The following is a 19,418-nucleotide window of genomic DNA, read 5'->3' as shown; positions in this document are numbered from 1 at the left end:
GAGGGGTGGGGACAGGTGGCTTGCTGACAAAGGGTTTTTAGTTCAACACATCCTGGATAATCGGGGTTGGGGGGGTCAGATTAGAAACACCAAGTTGGAGGGCAAGAAACAGTTTTCTGAGGAAGAAGATATTCACAATAGGAGAACCTCACAAGCGAGAGGTCATATATAGAGAGAGAAATTAGACGGGTTAAGGTGTTCAGAATCTTGCGAGAGAATACCCCTCTACGCTACTCACAACTGAAATCCTGTCACGGAAAACGAAAAACGAAAAATGTGTTCACAGGAGGGTAAAAAGCAGTGCAATTAGAAGGGGGTAAGAAAGCAGATATTATCGCAGGAAAAAATCCATCAGTCGTGAACCAAAAAAGGAGATCAAAAGTCGTAACACAAGAAGTGCATTTTGAGGAGGGGTTCAAAAGCAGTGCATTTTGAAGGAGGTGTAAAAGCAAAATGTATTGTGGCGTGCTATCATGGTAAAAATCCAACAGTCGTGAATCACAAAAGTGAACATGTGTCGAAATACGAGCAGTTTTTTTTTGAACGCTATAGAAGACTAGCGACATGATCTCACAGCGTTTTTCCATTGCGTGACATTCTCAAGGAGAAACAGGAAATCAATTACGTAACACAACAGGAACTTCCCCGTGGAAATGGTCATCAATTGCCATTGTTTTCAAATCACATGATTGTCGTATGACAGGATGTTGTCAATAAGACGAAATTTTGTACTAGATAATTCAGCTTGACTTTAAAATGACTGGCAGTGAAACTGGTATATCTGTTTTGTGCGATGAAGAGACATGTGACATTGGTTTTGAAAAAGATGTTGACGTGGAAATCATTGATGGGTTTTATTATCAAAACGTACCCATTATGAACGACAAGGTCCGGTTATTTGCTGACTATTGGATGAAGTTGTATTCAAATTGTTGTTTACAACGAGATCATGCGGTTCAATTGCTAAATGACGACAAAGTTGAGGAAGCTAAAGCTACTCTTGAAGATTGGCCAGATTCATTTGGGTCACCTGATTTACCACAGTTATTGTTGGAGACTCTTAATGAACCAAAACGAAAGAAGCGATCGCCACTTACAATTGAGAGTGATGCTGTTTCACTTATCCACCAAATGAAAGAGAATTACATCAGAGGAAAAAGATTGCACTTTGATGTTCCAAATCTAGTTCCAGAAGGTGAAGTTTCGTTAGTCGAGTATGAGAACTACATCAAACATTGCGATGAGTGCTTTAAGACTGTTGAAAACTATGTTATTCAGAATGCATTCGTGTATGGAATGTGGCTCAGTCGAGCGTTTGAAAAGTTTCAACAAGAAAAGAGTATGAAGCGAGTTTCTGGTAACTTCGATGATTGGGTTGATTCGAGATGCAGAGTTAAGAAAACAAGAGCTCGGCAACTTAGAATGTTTTACAAGCTTTTTAGTCCTTATAAAAAGGTGTTAAGGTGTAAGTTACCATTTATATGGTTTGTAAGGAATGGTAAAACCGTGGTTGATTATTTTAAAAGTCATCACGAGGCAGCACTACCATGGACCCATGATCTAGACTGTGCCTGTGAAACTTGCAAGATGTAAGCTGACACAGCTGTGGCGTGACGTTACATGGTAGCGACATAAAAATAAAATCTAGTGCAATATTGTCTAATTTTCATGCAGTAAAAATAACATGCAGATATCAACGAACAATAAAATGAGATTTTGGAGAATTTTGCTTAGGGTTAGATTGAGAGTGTGTTACATCAGATCAGCAATAATCGAAAGAGAAAGATCAATATCAAGTTTATTTTAAAACGAATATTCAAAATTATGAAATTACAATTAAAAAAATATACCAATATCCAAATCAGAAAGAACATTTGCATGTTATAAGCAATACTGGAGTAGAATTCAAACACTAATCGGTGATGATATCAAAACAAATATTCGGAGATGAATTTATGTGAATACTTCTTATTTGTTAACTAAAGGACACATATCGATAACGATATAATCAAGAACCCTTAGCTGAGTCAAATAATCTTGGTCGTCGTATGATTTGCTTCTCATGAAGGATCGCAAATCAACCATCTTTTTTTTTCATATGATGTGTAAGCAAAACGATATGGCTCGATTTTTTCTTATAATTTTTTAATGTCACAATAAGTCTTAAGCAATACACCTGCTTCGGATTTAGTCCCTAATACAATTGGGCTGAGTGTCACACCACCTGCTATTGTACCTGATACAACAAGATGATAAATTACATGATAAATTCAATTGAATTGTTTGAAATGTTTGCATGCTCTCTAGCATAGCCAAATTTCTTCTCTGATAAAATCGGTGTAAAGATTTGATTTCATCCATCTGATTTTTTCAATACTTTTGTCTATAAAATTAAAATAAAAAATTGTTTTAGTTCCTTTCATATATATATATATGTATATATATATATATATATATATATATATATATGTATATGTTTCGATTATTTTAATCAATCAGTTGAAAATTATATTTTTAAAGTTTCATAACAGTGATGTGGATGAAATCTAGTGTTGTGGATGCTCCTTTCGGTAAACTATAACGTGAGACGTAGATATATCAATCCAACGACTCCGTGTATCTTCAAAATTAAAAATTCTAGAACAGTTTGTAATATTTTTATTTGTTACCTTGAGATAGTTGCAAATGCCTTGAAGCTGTCTATGAAAAAAACCTGATTAAAAACCTGTTTCTTAAATAATCAATTCACCTCCATTTTGAAAACAAAAATGTGATGCATCCGACGTTACTGTATTTATTTGAGATAAGTATCTAAGTTTATCGGTTTTTTCGTTATTATTCTCAAGACTGTTATTGTAATAGTATTTGTTTTTCTATTTAAACTGGCGTCATGTGTCGTTTTAGACACAGGATTTTTACTGTTGACAGGATCAACTATCTTCATTGTAACCTTCTCATTGAAATTGATGACACCATTGTAAACCGTGTAATCGGACAGTTGAAGCAGGCAATCATACTAAGTTCTTTCAGCCAAATCCACCAATCATAGAATTGATCATAATAACCATAGCAATAACCTCTTAGTGGGAAAAAAATGTGGAATTTCTAAAATTGAGGAATTTTCCACTTTAGATAGTGTCTCTACTGCACGTTTTTGTTCTAAATGTATTTGTTGTTTTCAGAAATTTTAACGGTTATGATTAATTGGTTACAGGACTTTTTGTCGTCCAATTCTGTCTGTAATCATATTCGTGATTGAAAAATCAGACTCCCGGCCGCCTCGCGGTCGTCCGATTTTGATAATCACTCGTATGATTACAGACCAAATCGGACTCGACTCGGTCCTATTACCATCATTTATAATATGCATGTAAAAATTTCAGGATATTCATTTGTTTAGAACCCGTCAATTTATCTCAAATTGGGCAGAAAAAAAATTACGCCAGTTCTGCAGGCGAATTGAACGATGACTCGTCATAGCATCCAGTATTGAAAATGGACAGCGGACGCTCTGTTGACGGAAAACGACGGAAAACTGGATCCAAAATTTATAATGCTGCATCTGCAAACATGTTGTACAGTAATACTTCGCGAAAATCTACCAAAACAACATGGCGGAAGAAGTAGAGAGCGATGTTGTTACAGAAAATACTACTGAAATGGAAGAAAAGATCGAATATCCCCTGGATGTGAAGTATTGTGGAGGTAATTTATATTTATTTTCAGTGTTTTGCAGTCGAGAGAGCTAAGTTTTTATCGAAGGGATGTTTGAAAGAGTTTTTCTGTTCTTCAATTTCATCTTCGCCCCCCTGAAATCAAACTTGTCGTTCGATTGCCGTGTGACAACCCGCTACAGTGTGCAGTTTACCTTTGGAGGTAAGTTCTCTTTCTCGAGTTCTAAATGGTTTTGTTTTTCATTTCATTTTTGTTCTCCTTGAAATGTTTTAATTTACGTACAGTTATAGGCTTTGCATAGGGAAGAGGGGTGGGGTGGTAGGGTAATTTTTGTTCATAGCTAACCGGGGGGGGGGTACCGCAGGGAAGTGCCGGAATTCCTGGTTTTTTTTTTACTCATTACTTGTGATATTTGCCTAAAAACGTGGGTACATGTCAGTACTTTTGAAAATGCAGCAATAACTAGGAAATACATTGAAAATGTTGTGATAGCTTCAAAAATGAAAGATCTTTGCATGTTTTCCCCTACACTGTTCTCATTATTTCCTTTTCTCACCTCCAACTCCTCCCCTGCAAAAGAAAAGTTTATCAAAAGAGACACCTCAAACTTACTGATACAAGGAAATCTTTACATTGAAATCTACTGTCTTTCAAGGAGTTTAATCCTTTAACTACTAAGATGTGATTGGTTATTCTCCCCATCAGTTGCTACTAATTTCCTCATAAATTAGTTACAAGAATTTGGTGTTGGATTGAGATAACAACTTCCACCTGATAAGTTTGAGTATTCTTATTTTATGTTTGCTGGATAATGTATGGGTATTACAGGGAGAAGTCATATTTTAATCACTCCTGGAATTTGTGAAAGGGTTGAAGCAAATGTATTCTCTATAATCAAACATGCAGCTGTTTATATTTTACTTCTCCTCTGGTTATGGCGGATTCTGCATGAAGATTACTCTTGAAAGATTATTTTCTACAATAATGTCTAGATAGCCTAGTGACATGTTTGTTTTACTCCTTAGTACTGTGAATACACTGCAGAGTATGAGAAATGCAAGGAGTGGTTAAAAGCAAATATTCCTGATGCTTATGAGGCACTTATTGGTCAGGGTAAGTATTTGAGTGATTCATTTGAGTGAAATGTGCCAATTGATTTAAAGTTGTAACTTAGGTTACCCATTGATCAATTGAATATAATTAAGATTGATAAAATGAGAGATAACATGGAAGGGTGCAGGTTACCAGACCTTAAGGCAGGTTACCTCACCGTACTGGGGTTGCCCCACCTCCATGTAAACAGGCCCTCCAGTAAGAAGTTGGGGCTAGAGGTTGGGTTTTGTAAACAACACCAACTCTCACTGTACCCATTAGGTATGAACTCATAAGTTGGTCAGTAATGATGGAATGAAAAGTGTACTGGGTCTTATGATGTTTTGGCAAACTAGACTCCTAGCTTTCCTGATGTTTTAGGTTGTTTGTTTGAAAGGTTTAGCCAAGATCTCTGTTCTTGTTAATGATAGACACAAAATTGTTCATCTAAGATAGTCATGCTGAATTGTCAGTGATGTTTTAGTTGCAGACCAATTGGGTGATGTGGAAGTAAGTGAAGGAGCAGCCAAAAAAAAGCAGACTAGAGGTGTGTAAATATCACTAGGGCTGTGTTCTTACAGCACCTGGTGGTTCCTGGTGCCTTACTTTTGCTCTTGGACAACTAGGGCATCTTAGTTTTTTCATTAAAAGCATGTGCTGGGCACACTGGATTTCATAATTTCAGAGCACTGGGCTCCCTCCACTTTTTCTTAAAGCACAGTCTTGATCATGTATAAGATATCTATCATCTGACCTGTATGGCTCCATCTGCACTTTCATTGAAAGCCTTTCTTCAAGTACTTTAGATTAGATGTAAGAAATCTTTAAAGCACTTCACAGCAAAGGATTCTAAGCTCTTTTTTCTCTTTTGCTTTTATTTAGGTGGCAAAGGGGTTGTCAGAGCCCCAAAGAAAAAGGTAGATGCTTGAATAACGAGGCTTAAATGCTTCCTGTGAATTTCCTGCAAAGTGTTTATCACATTTTGATTTGTGCTTAGTGATGAATTCTGGGTTGGTGTGGGTCCTTGAAAACCTGGAAAGTCCTGAAATTGTATTTTGACATTTTCCAAGACTGGAAAGACCTGGAGAAGACTACAGGTCCTGGAAAGTCCTAGAAATCTGCTTAAATCAAGCAGTAAAGTTTTCAAGAGTTAAGGTCACTTAGCAAAATTAAAAACACTTAAAAGTTAGAAGGGATGGGAGCTAAAAATAATACAGCCAGTCACGGCGCAATACAATACACAATGTGCAATACAATACACAATGCACAATACAATACACAGTGTAGTATGTATAATTATGTAAAGTCCACAGCCTGGATATTGTGGTATTGTCGTTGTTGAGTCACACAACATTCTGGTACTTGAAATTGATATTATGAGAATATTGAACCACAGTATATAGCATTTACAAAATGCTTTGCTTTTGAATTTATTAATTTAAGCTTATCACGTCCATCACAAAAGACCTTAATTCATAATTTTTAAGTATTTATTGGACAAGGGATTATGTAAGTAGATATGTGTAGTTCTGTCTAAACCTTTTACCTTTGAACCCCTAAGAGTTACCAGTATCTAATTTCTCCTGACAATATCACCTCTGAATCACACATGAAGGTCATGAGAATAAAGGAAATGATCACCAGCTGAAGAAGCTCTTGATTGTAAAAGAAATTCTCCTTGTCAGCACCTTAGAAAATGTATGTGGAATAGCAGGGAGAATATTGAAAGTGATGTTAGGATGTAAAGGGTGGATATTAGACCATTGAGTTACTATGGCTTGCTGCTGCTGCAAGAAAAATTTTTTTGCTCACCTATGGCAGATTGAACTTTAAGTGGTACAGCAATTGCACAGGCACTTAGAAAGGGTATTTCTGTAGACCTCACACTTGTAAATTGTAATTGAACTCTGTACTTGGGACTTACTACATATGCAATTGTATTTTTCTTTAAGAATGTAAAAAAAAAGGTAACGCTTTCAAGAGCTCAGAGAAATAAGAAGAAATATGTGACAGTTGTTACTGGACTGGGTACATTTGGTAGGTGTAGATTATTTTGATTTAGTTAATTGTGATTGCTTGTATTGCTTCGTTGTGATGTAAGACACTATCTAGTCTGTGTTAGGTGCTCTTGGAATTATACTGAAGGCACTGAAAAAGAGTGGGCAAGGAACTTTGGTTGAGATTGGGGAAAGAGTTATTTATTTTTAAATTCAACATATGGTTATGCAGTCTTGTAAGGCAGGAAAGGAGCCTTTTTGCTGGTGTTGCCATTTCACCTTGACTTGATACTCTAAAGTCTGAGTCATGTGGTCAAGAGCACTCTTCATAATTCCACTCTCTAGCTATTACCCAACTCTGTGCTGGCAGAAAAGAAAAAATAATTTTTTATTTAGACTTGAACAATTTGTTAAAGGCCCCTAGACTAAAGCTTGTCCTGAAAAAATTTAACATTTTAACTCTTTCACTCCCAGATCTCATTAGTACTTCTCCTTTCTGTCTGCCATACAATACTTATGATGCTTACTAGTCTAGGGAATGTGTTATTGCATCAACTAAATTCTCTAATTGAGATGTTTATACACCAAAAATGTTGCAACATTGAAAATATATATTAAATATATATATCTTTTGTTTTCTGGTCAAAAAGTCTCTCTTTTTAATGAGAAATAAAAAGGTGTATATATTTGATAATTTATACATCTTAAATTTGCAACGTTTTTGAAAACGGGTGTGAATATATATTGTTTTTTGCACGATGATATATTGATATTGTAAGGAGAAATTCTGTCCTGGTATATCTTTTGTTTTCTGGTCAAAAAGTCTCTCTTTTTAATGAGAAATAAAAAGGTGTATATGTTTGATAATTTATACATCTTAAATTTGCAACGTTTTTGAAAACGGGTGTGAATATATATTGTTTTTTGCACGATGATATATTGATATTGTAAGGAGAAATTCTGTCCTGGTCACTCATGTTAAAAGGGTCACTCTTGTTAAAGGGTTAATTTCTCCATTTTGGATCATGTGATACTTCATGGTTGGTTTTGTTATCAGTACTACTCCTTAAGAAAACTTGCATGTCAAATAGTTATATCCAGTTTGATAAAAACAACAGCCAACCTTCCATGTCATTAGTTCCAATATGGCACCCAGCCAGACATCACTGTTCTCACATGGTTGCTACTTCTTTCCAGATATTGACCTAAAAAAAGCTGCAAAGAGCTTCGCCCAAAAGTACTCGTGTGGATCGTCAGTGACGGGTGATGATGAAATTGTTATCCAGGGAGATGTTTTAGATGATCTACTAGATTTCATTCCAGAGAAATGGCCAGAGGTAAAGTCTTTCCTTCCCGTGATGTTTAAAAAAGAAATCTAGAATTGGAGAAAGAGAAGGGAACATTCCTTCACCTGTGTCTTAACAGGTTGTAAAATTGAAATTTTTGAACCGCTTGAAAGAGTTTTAATACGTGTGTTGCCGCGAACAATGATTAATCAAGTAAAATCAAAACTTTTGATCCAAAATCCTTCACGAAGGCGTCGAGAAAACTCACGCTATTTGTTTACAGTGTTAAACACAACTTTAGGTTCAAAATCGAGAGAAACTGAACGATTTAAAGAGGTTTTAAAGGGGGTAAGTGCAGCGTCGGTGGGAGAGTATAGCAGTTAATTTAGTGTTAACAACTGAGTTGAAAACGTAAATTGGCCACCGTAAAGAGTAAAAAAGCTGACGTTTCGAGCGTTAGCCCTTTGTCAATCGCTCTGACTGAGGGCTAACGCTCGAAATGTCAGCTTTTTTACTCGTTACGGTGGCCAATTTACGTTTTCAACTCAGTTGTTAACACTAAATTACGTGCTAAAGAGGTTTTAACTCTGTTGCCTTATGGCACCGTTCGAAGATGCCGCCACTACGCATGCACGAAAACTTAGATGTCCCGTACAGGAACCAAGGCGACGGCCGCAACAGCGTGACTGGAAGCCAATTTATGCGCCGAACTAATGTGGTCACCATGTTGCGATCTGGGAACCAGACGTAAAAGAACTTAAGGGACAAAACTTCTAAGTTCCATAATCCCTCACCGACAGTTTTTTTTTTCATTTTGAAGGGAGTCTTTCTTTTCATTTTTTTTGTACAATTTCTTCAGGCCAATCCAAATAAGTAAGTTCGATATTTTGTTATTATTGCAGATTGATGACGATAGCATAGATGATCTCGGAGATCAGAAGAGATGATAGTTTTGAATTTATTCAATTTCTTGTAACTAAATTAAAAGCTAAACCATAATTTCATTCACTCCTGTTAGGCGCTTGCCAAGGAGCCTCTGTTAGTGAATTCGATTCTTCTCCAGTTCTAAAATATCGGTGAAGAGAAATATCTACACCTGCAAAATTTGTGAAGGTAGATTCACGACTTATAACCGGTCGTCCTATTACTCTTCATCCAAGTTTTCCCTTTCCTTTCGTTTTCCTGTTTTTCAATCACTATTCCGAAGAATTGTTTTGCAATGCTGCTAATATACCTCAAAGGACTCATGCATCTCTTTTTGTCAATCCTTTGCCTTATGGGCCCTTTCCCGTAGATAAAGGTATGAATAAAATTGACGCTGTTCTTTGTAAAGGAATAGCAAATGGTTCAGTGACCGTAAGTTGATTTGTGGTAATGCGTATATATTTTCCTAAGAAGGAGGCCTTCATTGACGCAGCTCTCTTCTTGATATAAGATTTGAGTATCTGCCAGTTATCACTTCCATGTTTTTATTCGATTTAAAATAATTTCATGGTGTAATCTTGCTGCGTCGCACACAATCTTTGTCCAGGGCCCGAGAGCACAACGCACTCCGATCCTGGTCAGGGCATGCGCACTATACAAATCCTCGTCATCCAGAATTCATTGCGCTATTCTTCACGACAAATCGTTTCCCTAGCTCGAAATTAAGTACTCTCTTTGTTGAAAGAGTTCGGAAAATTTTTGTGGCAATGACCACTTTGAAATAAAGACCACGAGATGAGGATAGTATGGCAGATAGGCAGAAAGGTGTTATTTCTTGTCACCTGTCATTTGATGGGGAAATTTGAAAGGCTGTATACCAAACGAAAGAACAAAAAATAGAGTATATTGAAGAATTATTAAGCCTTTACACCCCAACATCAGCTGTATGCTTATTCTCCAGCCAAACAGCACAATTTAGCTGAACTGGCTCAACTGGTTAAAATGGTCAAATATATCGCCTCTTCTCTATATTATGCCAGCGTGCTGATAAGGCAGACAATTCGTCAAACAATCAAGAGCTTCTGTCGTTGGTGATCATTTCATTTATTTTTATGATTTCAATGTTTGATTCCTTGGGGGATACTGTAGGGAAAAATTAGGTGCTAGTCAATCTTGGAGGGGGGGGGAGGAGGGGGGTCAAAGGGTTTAGCGGACAACAAGAATGAGCGCGTTAGTTAATATTTCCACGCCCATTGCCAGGTGAGTTTCCTGTGGTTAACACAGCCGGGTCAGAAATGCTTAGTGGCACAGTAAAGAAACAAGCTGCTGTCATACAATGACGGTCGCTTGTAGTAGTACAACAGACGACTCTTCCACACTTTCCACGACTTTGCGTCTTTCAGCTTAGGGATGGGTCGGTTTAACAGGGTGATGGGTGTGCCTGATTTGTAATGCTCTGCTACCCAGTGGACTGCCTGGTAGATGCCGTTTGATGAAGTGTCCAAGAGGCAAGTGCACAGATCATCCTGCGGATTTTGAACAATTCATAACAATCATGAACGTACACGGGAAAAATGGTTAAAAAGAAGGGAAAATGAGACAAGGCACACGTCACGGATTATTACCGTGGGGGAGGGGGGAGGGAAAGGGCCGGTTGGAGGATCTTTTGGGGGATCACATGGTTTTCAGCGGGATCTGAGGGGAACAATCTTCGCTAACAGAATAAAGGGGGGAAGGGTGGGCCATAGACAATGACTGCCAATAAGGGGGAGGATTTTTAGAATACTACAGAGCGTTAGGGGAGGATCTGGTAGATTTTATTGTAACATAACCAAGATTGTCGCCCGCCACTTCCCCCCAACCCCCCCCTCCCGAGGATAAACAATGACCAGTTCTTAACACAAATGTCGCTATACTTAAGTTACCTGCGGCGGGTTTTCTAGCACTTCTTGGTAAACTTCCCTTACTCTGTGCCACACGTCAATCATGTGAAACTTGTGAACGATTCGCTCAGTTGAAGACCAATTCGGACCCAGGCCGTCATCGTCCTTACCAATCCGGCTCAAAATGGCGTCCATGATATTCATCGTCTCAGTGGTGAAATCTTCCCCACGGGGTTCCTCTGGAGCAAACGGTAGCACCAGCTTTTTCTGAGGAACAAAGTGAATTGTTTAGGGTCTGCACTGTTATTTATTTCCTCTCTCTGCCCTCCTCACCGAATCATACTCGATGAGAGCCAGACACACTCGTGGGGCGCCATGCTTACTCTCTAATAAAAGGCGTTAATTCCGATTTTCAGAACTACATTCTTTATAAATGATTGTACATGACGCTTAAGATCGGATCATCATCCTTGATGTTTAGAATCTAGAGACAGATCGTATCTGGCTTCAAGAGGGGTTTGATTACCAGATCATTTCGCAGAATATTGCTTTGTTGATGCAACTTCAATTACCAATGAAAACTTAAAATCTGATTTCAGTTGCACTACACGTTCCAGTTACAAAACTTCTTTTCTGAAATGATGATTTTGTCCTTGTTGTATTTTCATTGAAATCAGCCTTTTCTAAGCGAAAAAAAAAAAAAGGAATTGCTTCTGTATCTGCCTCACAAAATGAATGGCACAGCTCACTCCAGTCTAGCCCGGGACCTTTATGGGAAAAAATACCATTGTTGAGGGCTAGAATCACTAGAAGCTCAACATATTACATTAACCCTCTACACCCTAACATTAGTGTGCACATTCTCTGTACTGCTCTCCATACATTTCCTAACGTTTGACATGGAGAATTTGTTTAACAATCAAGAGCTCCCTTAGATGGTGATCATTTCCTTCTTTTCGGGTTCAAAGAGTTGAAGTTTCAGCTAATTTTGTTAATTCGTTGATTGCGTGATCTGTAATTTGATTCAATAGTTCCAACACGTACCAAGCACGAAAATTTAGGCAACACTTTAAAAGTGCCAGCTAACAATCGTTGAAAAGAATGTCCAACCAATTCTAAACCAGCCAATTTTCAAATTTACGTGACGATTAAGAAAAGAAAAGTAAATTAATCTGTAATTGAGAAGTTTTTATGGCTTATCTTGTACCAAAGACTGCCACGGTTGAGTTTGACAAGGTCTCACTAGCTCATGGGTGCCTAGAGGTTTTAGTGCTAACCTGCAGTTGTAATGATTCTTCTATATGAGGCGAATTTATAATAGTGTGCCGGTTGTTTTGATGTTGCAAGGAGGTAAGCAAAGTCCACAGCACTTACTTCGTCATGGATGTCGTGGTTCACAGTAGGAACTCGATTATCCTCATTTGCTCTCGGGTTAAACAGGCGAAGGCCCTGCACGCTCATGGAGTGAATTGTGTGGGCGATCGTCTCATTGAAATTCTGCGACAAAAAGTACGAAGCATACAGCTCCGTGCAAGAAGGCTGAACAGCTGCAGCTGAGCTGCAGAGAAAAGAGGCAACCAGCAGGAAGAGATTCATAATTGTTGTCATTTTGCACAAGTCTTCGTACTCGTAGACACTTTTTGGTGCAGATAGTGAAGGATTGGCGTGACTTTTCAGACGTTTGCTACATCCCGTGATTTAAGTGTCGAGTTACATCTGCTATTCAAAGCATTGTTGGCACACAGAAGTTATGACAGCGTTTCGACAACTTACGTGGTGTGATAAAACAAAAAGTATTTATCATTTATTTCTCGTTCATCCTCTACTGTTTTAAAAGACATCAATTTACAGCAGTGAATATTGAACGTCAAAAATTCACTCCAGCTGCTTTACTGTAGAAACTATTATATGTTAAATATGTGGCAGAAAATCTGAATAGCGCATAATACATACAATACATCTTCTCGACGTTTATCGTGAAATATTTTGTATTATTACATAACTAGTATCTTGTAACGGTTGCAAAGGGATAGAAAAGCGCACACACGTTTTAAAACTGCTACAACACGCATTTTGAAATTGCTGAGTGTTTGAGTTAATTTACAACAAAGGAAGGAAATAAACACGTATTTTTCAATCCAACAATTACAAGGCTGTTTTAAACCATTAAATATTACTACCCCTTCCCTCAAGATGGGCAGCATCGATACGACTCCGCAATTCTTTCAATTTCTGAAAAAGAATTTTATTTACAACTGAAGATGTTACTCGCCTTCACGCAAGCACGGAACAAAAGAACAATCTAAGTCCTACACGAGGAATTCGGATGCCTAGTTCTGATGCTAATCCTTATTCTGTTCAGACCTGAAATTTCTTTATCATGAGAATAACCGGACCGTCTCTCTGAAAAATTTACCGTCAAAAGCGGAATGGTCAAAAATACAACTGTCTACCGTAGAAGAGGCTTATTTTGAACTCTCAAACGTCGGGGATGCTACTTCATTGAGATCCTGTTGTAATGAGGACACTCTGTGATGCTTTATAAGAGGTACGGAAAGAATCTGTCATGGAGACCTCAGGATCAGAGCTGGAACTCGTCCTTCTAAAACGTTGGAACCATTCGAATCAGCAAATTCTGCGGACGAAACTGTGGAGAAGGTGACAATCAATCCACTGCACTGCACCGTGGATTCCCCTTCTTCGTATTTTCGTAATGAAACGTAGTACGGTGCCTCCACAAGCGAAGCTGCTATGTACTGCTGACCACCAGACAGGAGAACTGCCTGGTCGAAGTAAATTGGGTCACTTGTCCAATCTGGGAATCTACGTTGAACGGTTTTGGTGACGATTAAAACCCCGTCAGAGTGAGTTATCTTGATAGTTACCGTGACGTCAACTCGTTCTGGAAAAGTCGATCCGACTCTTACTCCTAGCACGTAATGGTCAGCGCTCAGCGTAAAGGCAATTTTGTCGAACTTGTCTGTGATTGGCCAGGATTGGTAATCGCTACTTATGGTTGACCTCCAGCAGTTAAATGGTGCTGATGATGAGAAAATATAAAAAAAAAGGTCACGATAGTACTATGTGCGCTCTGGTGGGTCGAAAACCTATCATTTATTTTATCGATAAACCGCTAGATAACATGATTTTGTCAGACCAACAGATTGCACCTTCCATCGATTTTCCGGGCTAAAACCTTCTTGATAATTTGGAAGGAAACTCGAAAAATTTGGGAATTATTCCCCTTCGGCGTCCTACGAACATCCCGCCGGGATCATGATTACGCTGGTAAAGCGAGGTAAAGTGCGGGGCATCGGTTCAAAGTTTCAGGATTATAAATGAAAGATTTAAAAGATTTGCTATCCTACACACAAAAAAACCGGTTTCGGCGACGAATTCAACTTCATCTGGTACTTATGAAAAAGGTGAATTATGGTAAAGGAAAGGAATGAGTACTTGAAAACATGAACTTTATTGACATTTAAATTGCAGGTATTTTTGTCAAAACCACAGGTATTCTTATTTTTTGGTAACCTCAGAATTTTGAGGGACCAGTTACAATTTTTAACACCTGGAAAAAAGGGCGGGGGGGGGGCTGGAGGATCCTCCCCATAGGGATCTGTAATATCCCTATGACGACTGATCCCCCTCTTTTCCCTCTGAAAACCATGTGATCCCCCTAAACATCACCCGACCCCCAGCCCCACCCACCAGGCGATAAAAAATGACTGGTCCCTTATAACACTGAGCTTAGGGAACCTACCATTTCTTTATTTGTACCATAACTAAGGAAAGTCAGACTCACCCAGTTGACAATGAACACCGGTAAATAAGACATCACACTGACATGTATATCCTCCACCGTAAGTTGCGTTACACTTTCCTCCGTTTAGGCACGGATTACTGATCATACACGTTGTATCTTTGCATTGGGGAGAACAAGAGAAAAATGACGTTAAGGCCTTATTGCTCAGGCTAAGGAAAAAATCACCGAAATCAAAAGGTAAATCCCTAAGTTGATTTCTTGACTGGTTGCTGTTGTCGAGGGGAGCGGACGGAGAAGGGTGAGGGTGGAGGTCGATGAAAACGAAAGAAGACCAAGGTGCCATTTGATTTTTTACCTGGATAGACAACTGCAAGCATCAAGGAACACGAGAGATCAAACAGGAAGATGAATAGCAAAGAATGGAGTAGATTAAAGTGGAATTAAAATAGAAGTTTTGAAAAATCAATTTTTTTCTATAGATCATATGATGAAATTTACTGATTGCGACCTCGAGTTCCTGTATAAAGCCTGAATAATGCCTCGAGGCTGGCATATATCTTGAAACATTAGGTCAAGTGTTTTCCACAGATTCATGTGGAATCTGAGTTAATCTTCTCCATTCTTAAAGATTCCGCAATAATTTCAAATTCAATCAACTAAAACTTACCGAACTCGCAGTGTTTGCCTGTTTTCCCAGGATTGCAGATGCACGTGTAATTGTTAATATGGTCGTTACAGACTCCGCCAAGACACGGATTATTGGCGCACTCATCAATATCTGAAATAATATTCGCCAAAAACATTTGCAGAAAAAGCAAAAACAAAACGGTTAAAAATGTTTTAAGCGGACTGACCGGGCACTGGTGTTTTTTCTGAATGGCTTTTGTCTGGAATTAGAATACTAGTTTATATACAGTGACTACAGTGATGCACAGGCGGGCAAGCGAAAAAACTCAGTTATAGAACAAGAGATGAGGAAGGTAAATACCTCAAAGTTGGGCCTGACCCAATTGTGCTCATAAAATGTTGGAACGTCAAAAAGTTTCTAAAAAATTGCTAAAAATCCAAAAAGTTGCAAACTAAATTTCTTCATACGTAAAGATAAACGTGAATTAAAGGCTGTGTGTTTCGCTCTTCACAACAATTGCTAATATCAATGGAGAAAAATAAAGTAGCTTGAAAGTTGGTTTTAAAGAATTTCTCGGAAGAAATCATGAACTTTAACGATACTCTCAAGTCTAACGGAACAAAACACATGGTTCCTTTGACGTCTTACCATCTCATAAGATAAGCTAAGGATCGCAAATGGACCCGCGAAACACTGTCGAGTGACAGGTTATGTGTTCAAAAGGTTTAAAAACATTCAAGAAATTCGCATAAAAAAAGTTTTCCATAACATAATTGACTTTTTCGTGCTTGATGTGTGCTCTAAACATATATTTTGCTCAAAATTGCTGAGAAAGGCAAAAATTTCCTCCTGGTTGCTAGAACCACAAACAGTTGCTCCAAACGCTGAAAGTTGCTCAAAATATGCCGAGAATAAATGGGACAAGCCTTACTACCGTTATGAATCTTGAACATTCGCACGTTATAAATGGTAAGAGTTACCGCAGTAGCCTATTCAGCTTCACCATATGGTTGATAGCCAATCATGTGTAGAGTTGCGATTGGTCCAACTTTTATCAAGGAAACCTAATATAACTTGGTCATGGATTAGTCTTCATTTTTGTTCCTGAATTTGCTTTTATTTGCTAGTTTATGCAGGTCATAATCGGTTACATGATTCTGGCTTACAACAAAGGAGAAGCCATATCCATAGGAATTCAAGTTAGCTGTCAGTAAGAGCATATTTTAGTGACAAAATCATAATGAAACAAATCGTAAAGAAGTGAACGAGGGGATGGAGAGGGCTTCGCCTTTTTATAGGGTTGGCGGCTCCGACAGCAAATAACTCTCATACTTACCAATTTCACATTGGTTCCCTGTGAACCCGGGGAGACAGGCACAACTAAAACCGTTCACTTCATCCTCACACTGAGCTCCATTTTTGCAAGGATTGCTATTACATTCTTTAATATCTGTGGAAAAGAATCAAGGCAGAATTTCATTATACCCGCCTTTACATCGTGATAACATTAAGGAGAAAGGTTTGGACTGATTGACGTTCGTCAATCTCAGATTTCAGGTATAGAAGACATATGTAACTACATTAACATATTTTCCTTGATTGAGGGGTCATGAATGCTCCATAATATTGGATTTTTGGACACGAGGAACATGGATGCCTTGAGGTTTGACCTTTGGCCTTTATTTCAATCTCGCTTTCAGTCTTAGCTGTATCATTCAGTCGGTTTGATATTTGATTCGTTTGTCCTTGTCACGAGAAAGCCAATAAAACGGGTCTATTAAAATTCTTACGTATACCTCCGAAGCAATGGCGTCCTTTAAATCCTGGAAAGCATTTACATTTATAGCCTCCATCTGGTGTTACTTCGCATGTGCCACTCTCACATGGTAATCCGAGACAGCCTATCTTCATGTCTGTTAGAGGAAGGAAGCCACAATTTCATTCTCAAAACGCAGTTCACTCTTAATGAGAAATGCACCATCGAGATCTTGGTAGAAGTAATATTCCCTCGTCATAGGAGATTTCTTAGTGTATCGGGCGCTTTTTGACCGAGTTTAGTAAAATCAAAACCAAAGTAATTAAAATAGCCAATCCGAGGAAAGGAAATACCCTGAGGAGCCAGTGAGAATTCTGTGTTTTCTGGACCAATCGTTGAGTAAAGTAACCAAACCAATGTAATCCAGGATTTTCTTCCGCACTCAATTTTAATTCCTCTATTTTATGGTTGAAATTACACCCTCAATAGACCACATTCGCTCCACCCTTGTTTCGTTTGAAGAGTTGACCCCTCAGAGAAGATATAATCACTCCCCTAATTATTAAATCTTTGCTTTACAGGATAATGTGTCTCACCATAAGGATAATCAATCCAGCTGAGGATTGTCTTCCATGCAGTCGCACCACTCGCCTTGAAGAGGACGTCTCTTGATGATGCTACAAAAATGGGATTAATGGACGTTCAAGACCTCTTTCATATTGGTGGGCATGATTATTATTCTTTTCAGTGCACGAATTTAGCCTTCTCAGTTCGGCTTTTGGGTGCAATATGCTGTTTTCAAAAAGTGTTATCGAGGCCAGACATGCTAAATTACACGAATATAACTATAAAACAAAAGCAATTAGTCCCGCCATTTATCGAGGAGGTTTAGCCAAATGGTCCATGGTTGTTAATGCCTGTCACCCTCAGGGATGTAGTTCGGAGGTCCTGGGGTGTCTGCCACTCCCCTTCTTTTGAGAGATGATTCTATCCTTTAATTTAACAACGCATAGCGACAGAATTTCACTCTAATCTATATACATAAGACTGTCGGGGAAGTACCTGATTTCCCTGTGACCCTGTTCCCCCCTTTTTTTTTTAAAAAAAATCCCACAAATGCCCCTGTCCATTGAAAATATGAGACAATAAAAAGAAATATTAGCTGATACTTACATCCCCACATATCATTACTTGCTGCGGATCTTCTTTTCCGCATAAATGCGATAGAAACTGGCAATGTTAAGGCGTCATAAGGATCTTTCACCGCTGTTTCCAGCACAGGCATGAAGGGCACTTCAGTAGCTGTGACAAGTGTTGGAGAATCCTTCACTTTGCTCCAAATGTTGTTTGAAATTGCAATCCATTCCATAAATGGGGAACGCTTGTTTCTTAAGAAGGTCTTTTTGTTAGTGGCGACTCCATAGTGAGTATCGCCGACTGGGTCATAGGCAATGACATTCAAGACGTTTCTTGGAAGCTCTGATAAAGATGAACAGGCTTAGCATAGTCATCAGTAAATGACAGTTTACCATTTCCTTGGTTCTGATCTTACGTAACAAAATTTATCTTACAGACTTATTATTCACGACCAGGAGTTAGCTATAATTCACATACCTTTCCATGTCCCCACACCAGCAGAGGTTGATTTACAGTGTCGTTTCATATCTACAGTAATAAAAAATGAGAGATTAAGAAATTCATTAGGCCGCAGATTGAATGTTCTTGGAATTATCACATGAAACTAAGGTTTACTTGTTTGTGAAAAAAATGGACCTAATCATGTACCTATGTGTTGACATTGCCATCAAAACAATTATGAAAAACGTGATACAAGCAGTTGGTTGAATCACATTATTGTCTACTACACTACGGGGGCAAGGAATTTTTTTAATTTAAACAGCAGATAATGCTTATTGTCCCAATTAACTGTCTCAGCTAATCTCAGCACTTCAACCCATGAACCAATTCAACTAGTTAGTGCATTTTGTACATTTAAAGTAAATCGGCTTGTTCACCATTCTAACCAGTTGAAACCAATTCTTCTAGTCTGGGAATTTTGTCCATCTTAACCTTTTTTACTAGTTTTGCCGGTTTAACCAGTTGAACCAATTCAGCTAGTCTGGTGCACATTGTCCCAGGTTGAAGCAAAATCAGCTTGATACTGCCATTTTAACCAGTTGAACCAATTCAATCTAGTCTGTGCTCATTGTCCCTTGACGCAATCAGCTTGATTCAACCATTTTACCACCAGTTTGAACCAATTCAGCTAGTCGGTGCACATTGTCCGTTGAAGCAAATCAGCTTGATTCACCATTTTAACCAGTTAAACCAATTATTTTAGTGTGAGCATTCTGTCGAGCTTAACCGTTTATGTTAATATCGCAGCTGTTTTAGACCTCGTCAATAAAACA

At 38.3% G+C, this 19,418-nt stretch overlaps 2 protein-coding genes across 2 annotated transcripts; one reads left to right on the top strand and one right to left on the bottom strand.

Moving 5' to 3' along the window:
- The first annotated feature begins 3,599 nt into the window (after positions 1–3,599).
- On the top strand, positions 3,600–9,410 carry LOC131773748 (density-regulated protein homolog). The gene is made up of 8 exons (XM_059089690.2): positions 3,600–3,705; positions 3,857–3,876; positions 4,701–4,788; positions 5,252–5,314; positions 5,650–5,684; positions 6,720–6,804; positions 7,962–8,101; positions 8,953–9,410. Exons 1-8 carry the CDS (start codon positions 3,612–3,614, stop codon positions 8,995–8,997), a joined length of 570 nt encoding a protein of 189 aa, XP_058945673.2. The 5' UTR covers positions 3,600–3,611; the 3' UTR covers positions 8,998–9,410.
- A 668-nt stretch (positions 9,411–10,078) lies between these two features.
- On the bottom strand, positions 10,079–12,517 carry LOC131773762 (uncharacterized). The gene is made up of 3 exons (XM_066162554.1): positions 12,232–12,517; positions 10,900–11,124; positions 10,079–10,500 (listed from the first exon to the last, which is right to left on the bottom strand). Exons 1-3 carry the CDS (start codon positions 12,463–12,465, stop codon positions 10,264–10,266), a joined length of 696 nt encoding a protein of 231 aa, XP_066018651.1. The 5' UTR covers positions 12,466–12,517; the 3' UTR covers positions 10,079–10,263.
- Between the last annotated feature and the right edge of the window lie 6,901 nt (positions 12,518–19,418).

This window comes from Pocillopora verrucosa, chromosome 2 (assembly GCF_036669915.1).
Source record: "Pocillopora verrucosa isolate sample1 chromosome 2, ASM3666991v2, whole genome shotgun sequence".
Taxonomy (NCBI): Eukaryota; Metazoa; Cnidaria; class Anthozoa; order Scleractinia; family Pocilloporidae; genus Pocillopora; species Pocillopora verrucosa.
Note: the sequence above shows the minus strand (reverse complement) of the source record. Positions and strands in the feature narration are given on the sequence as shown.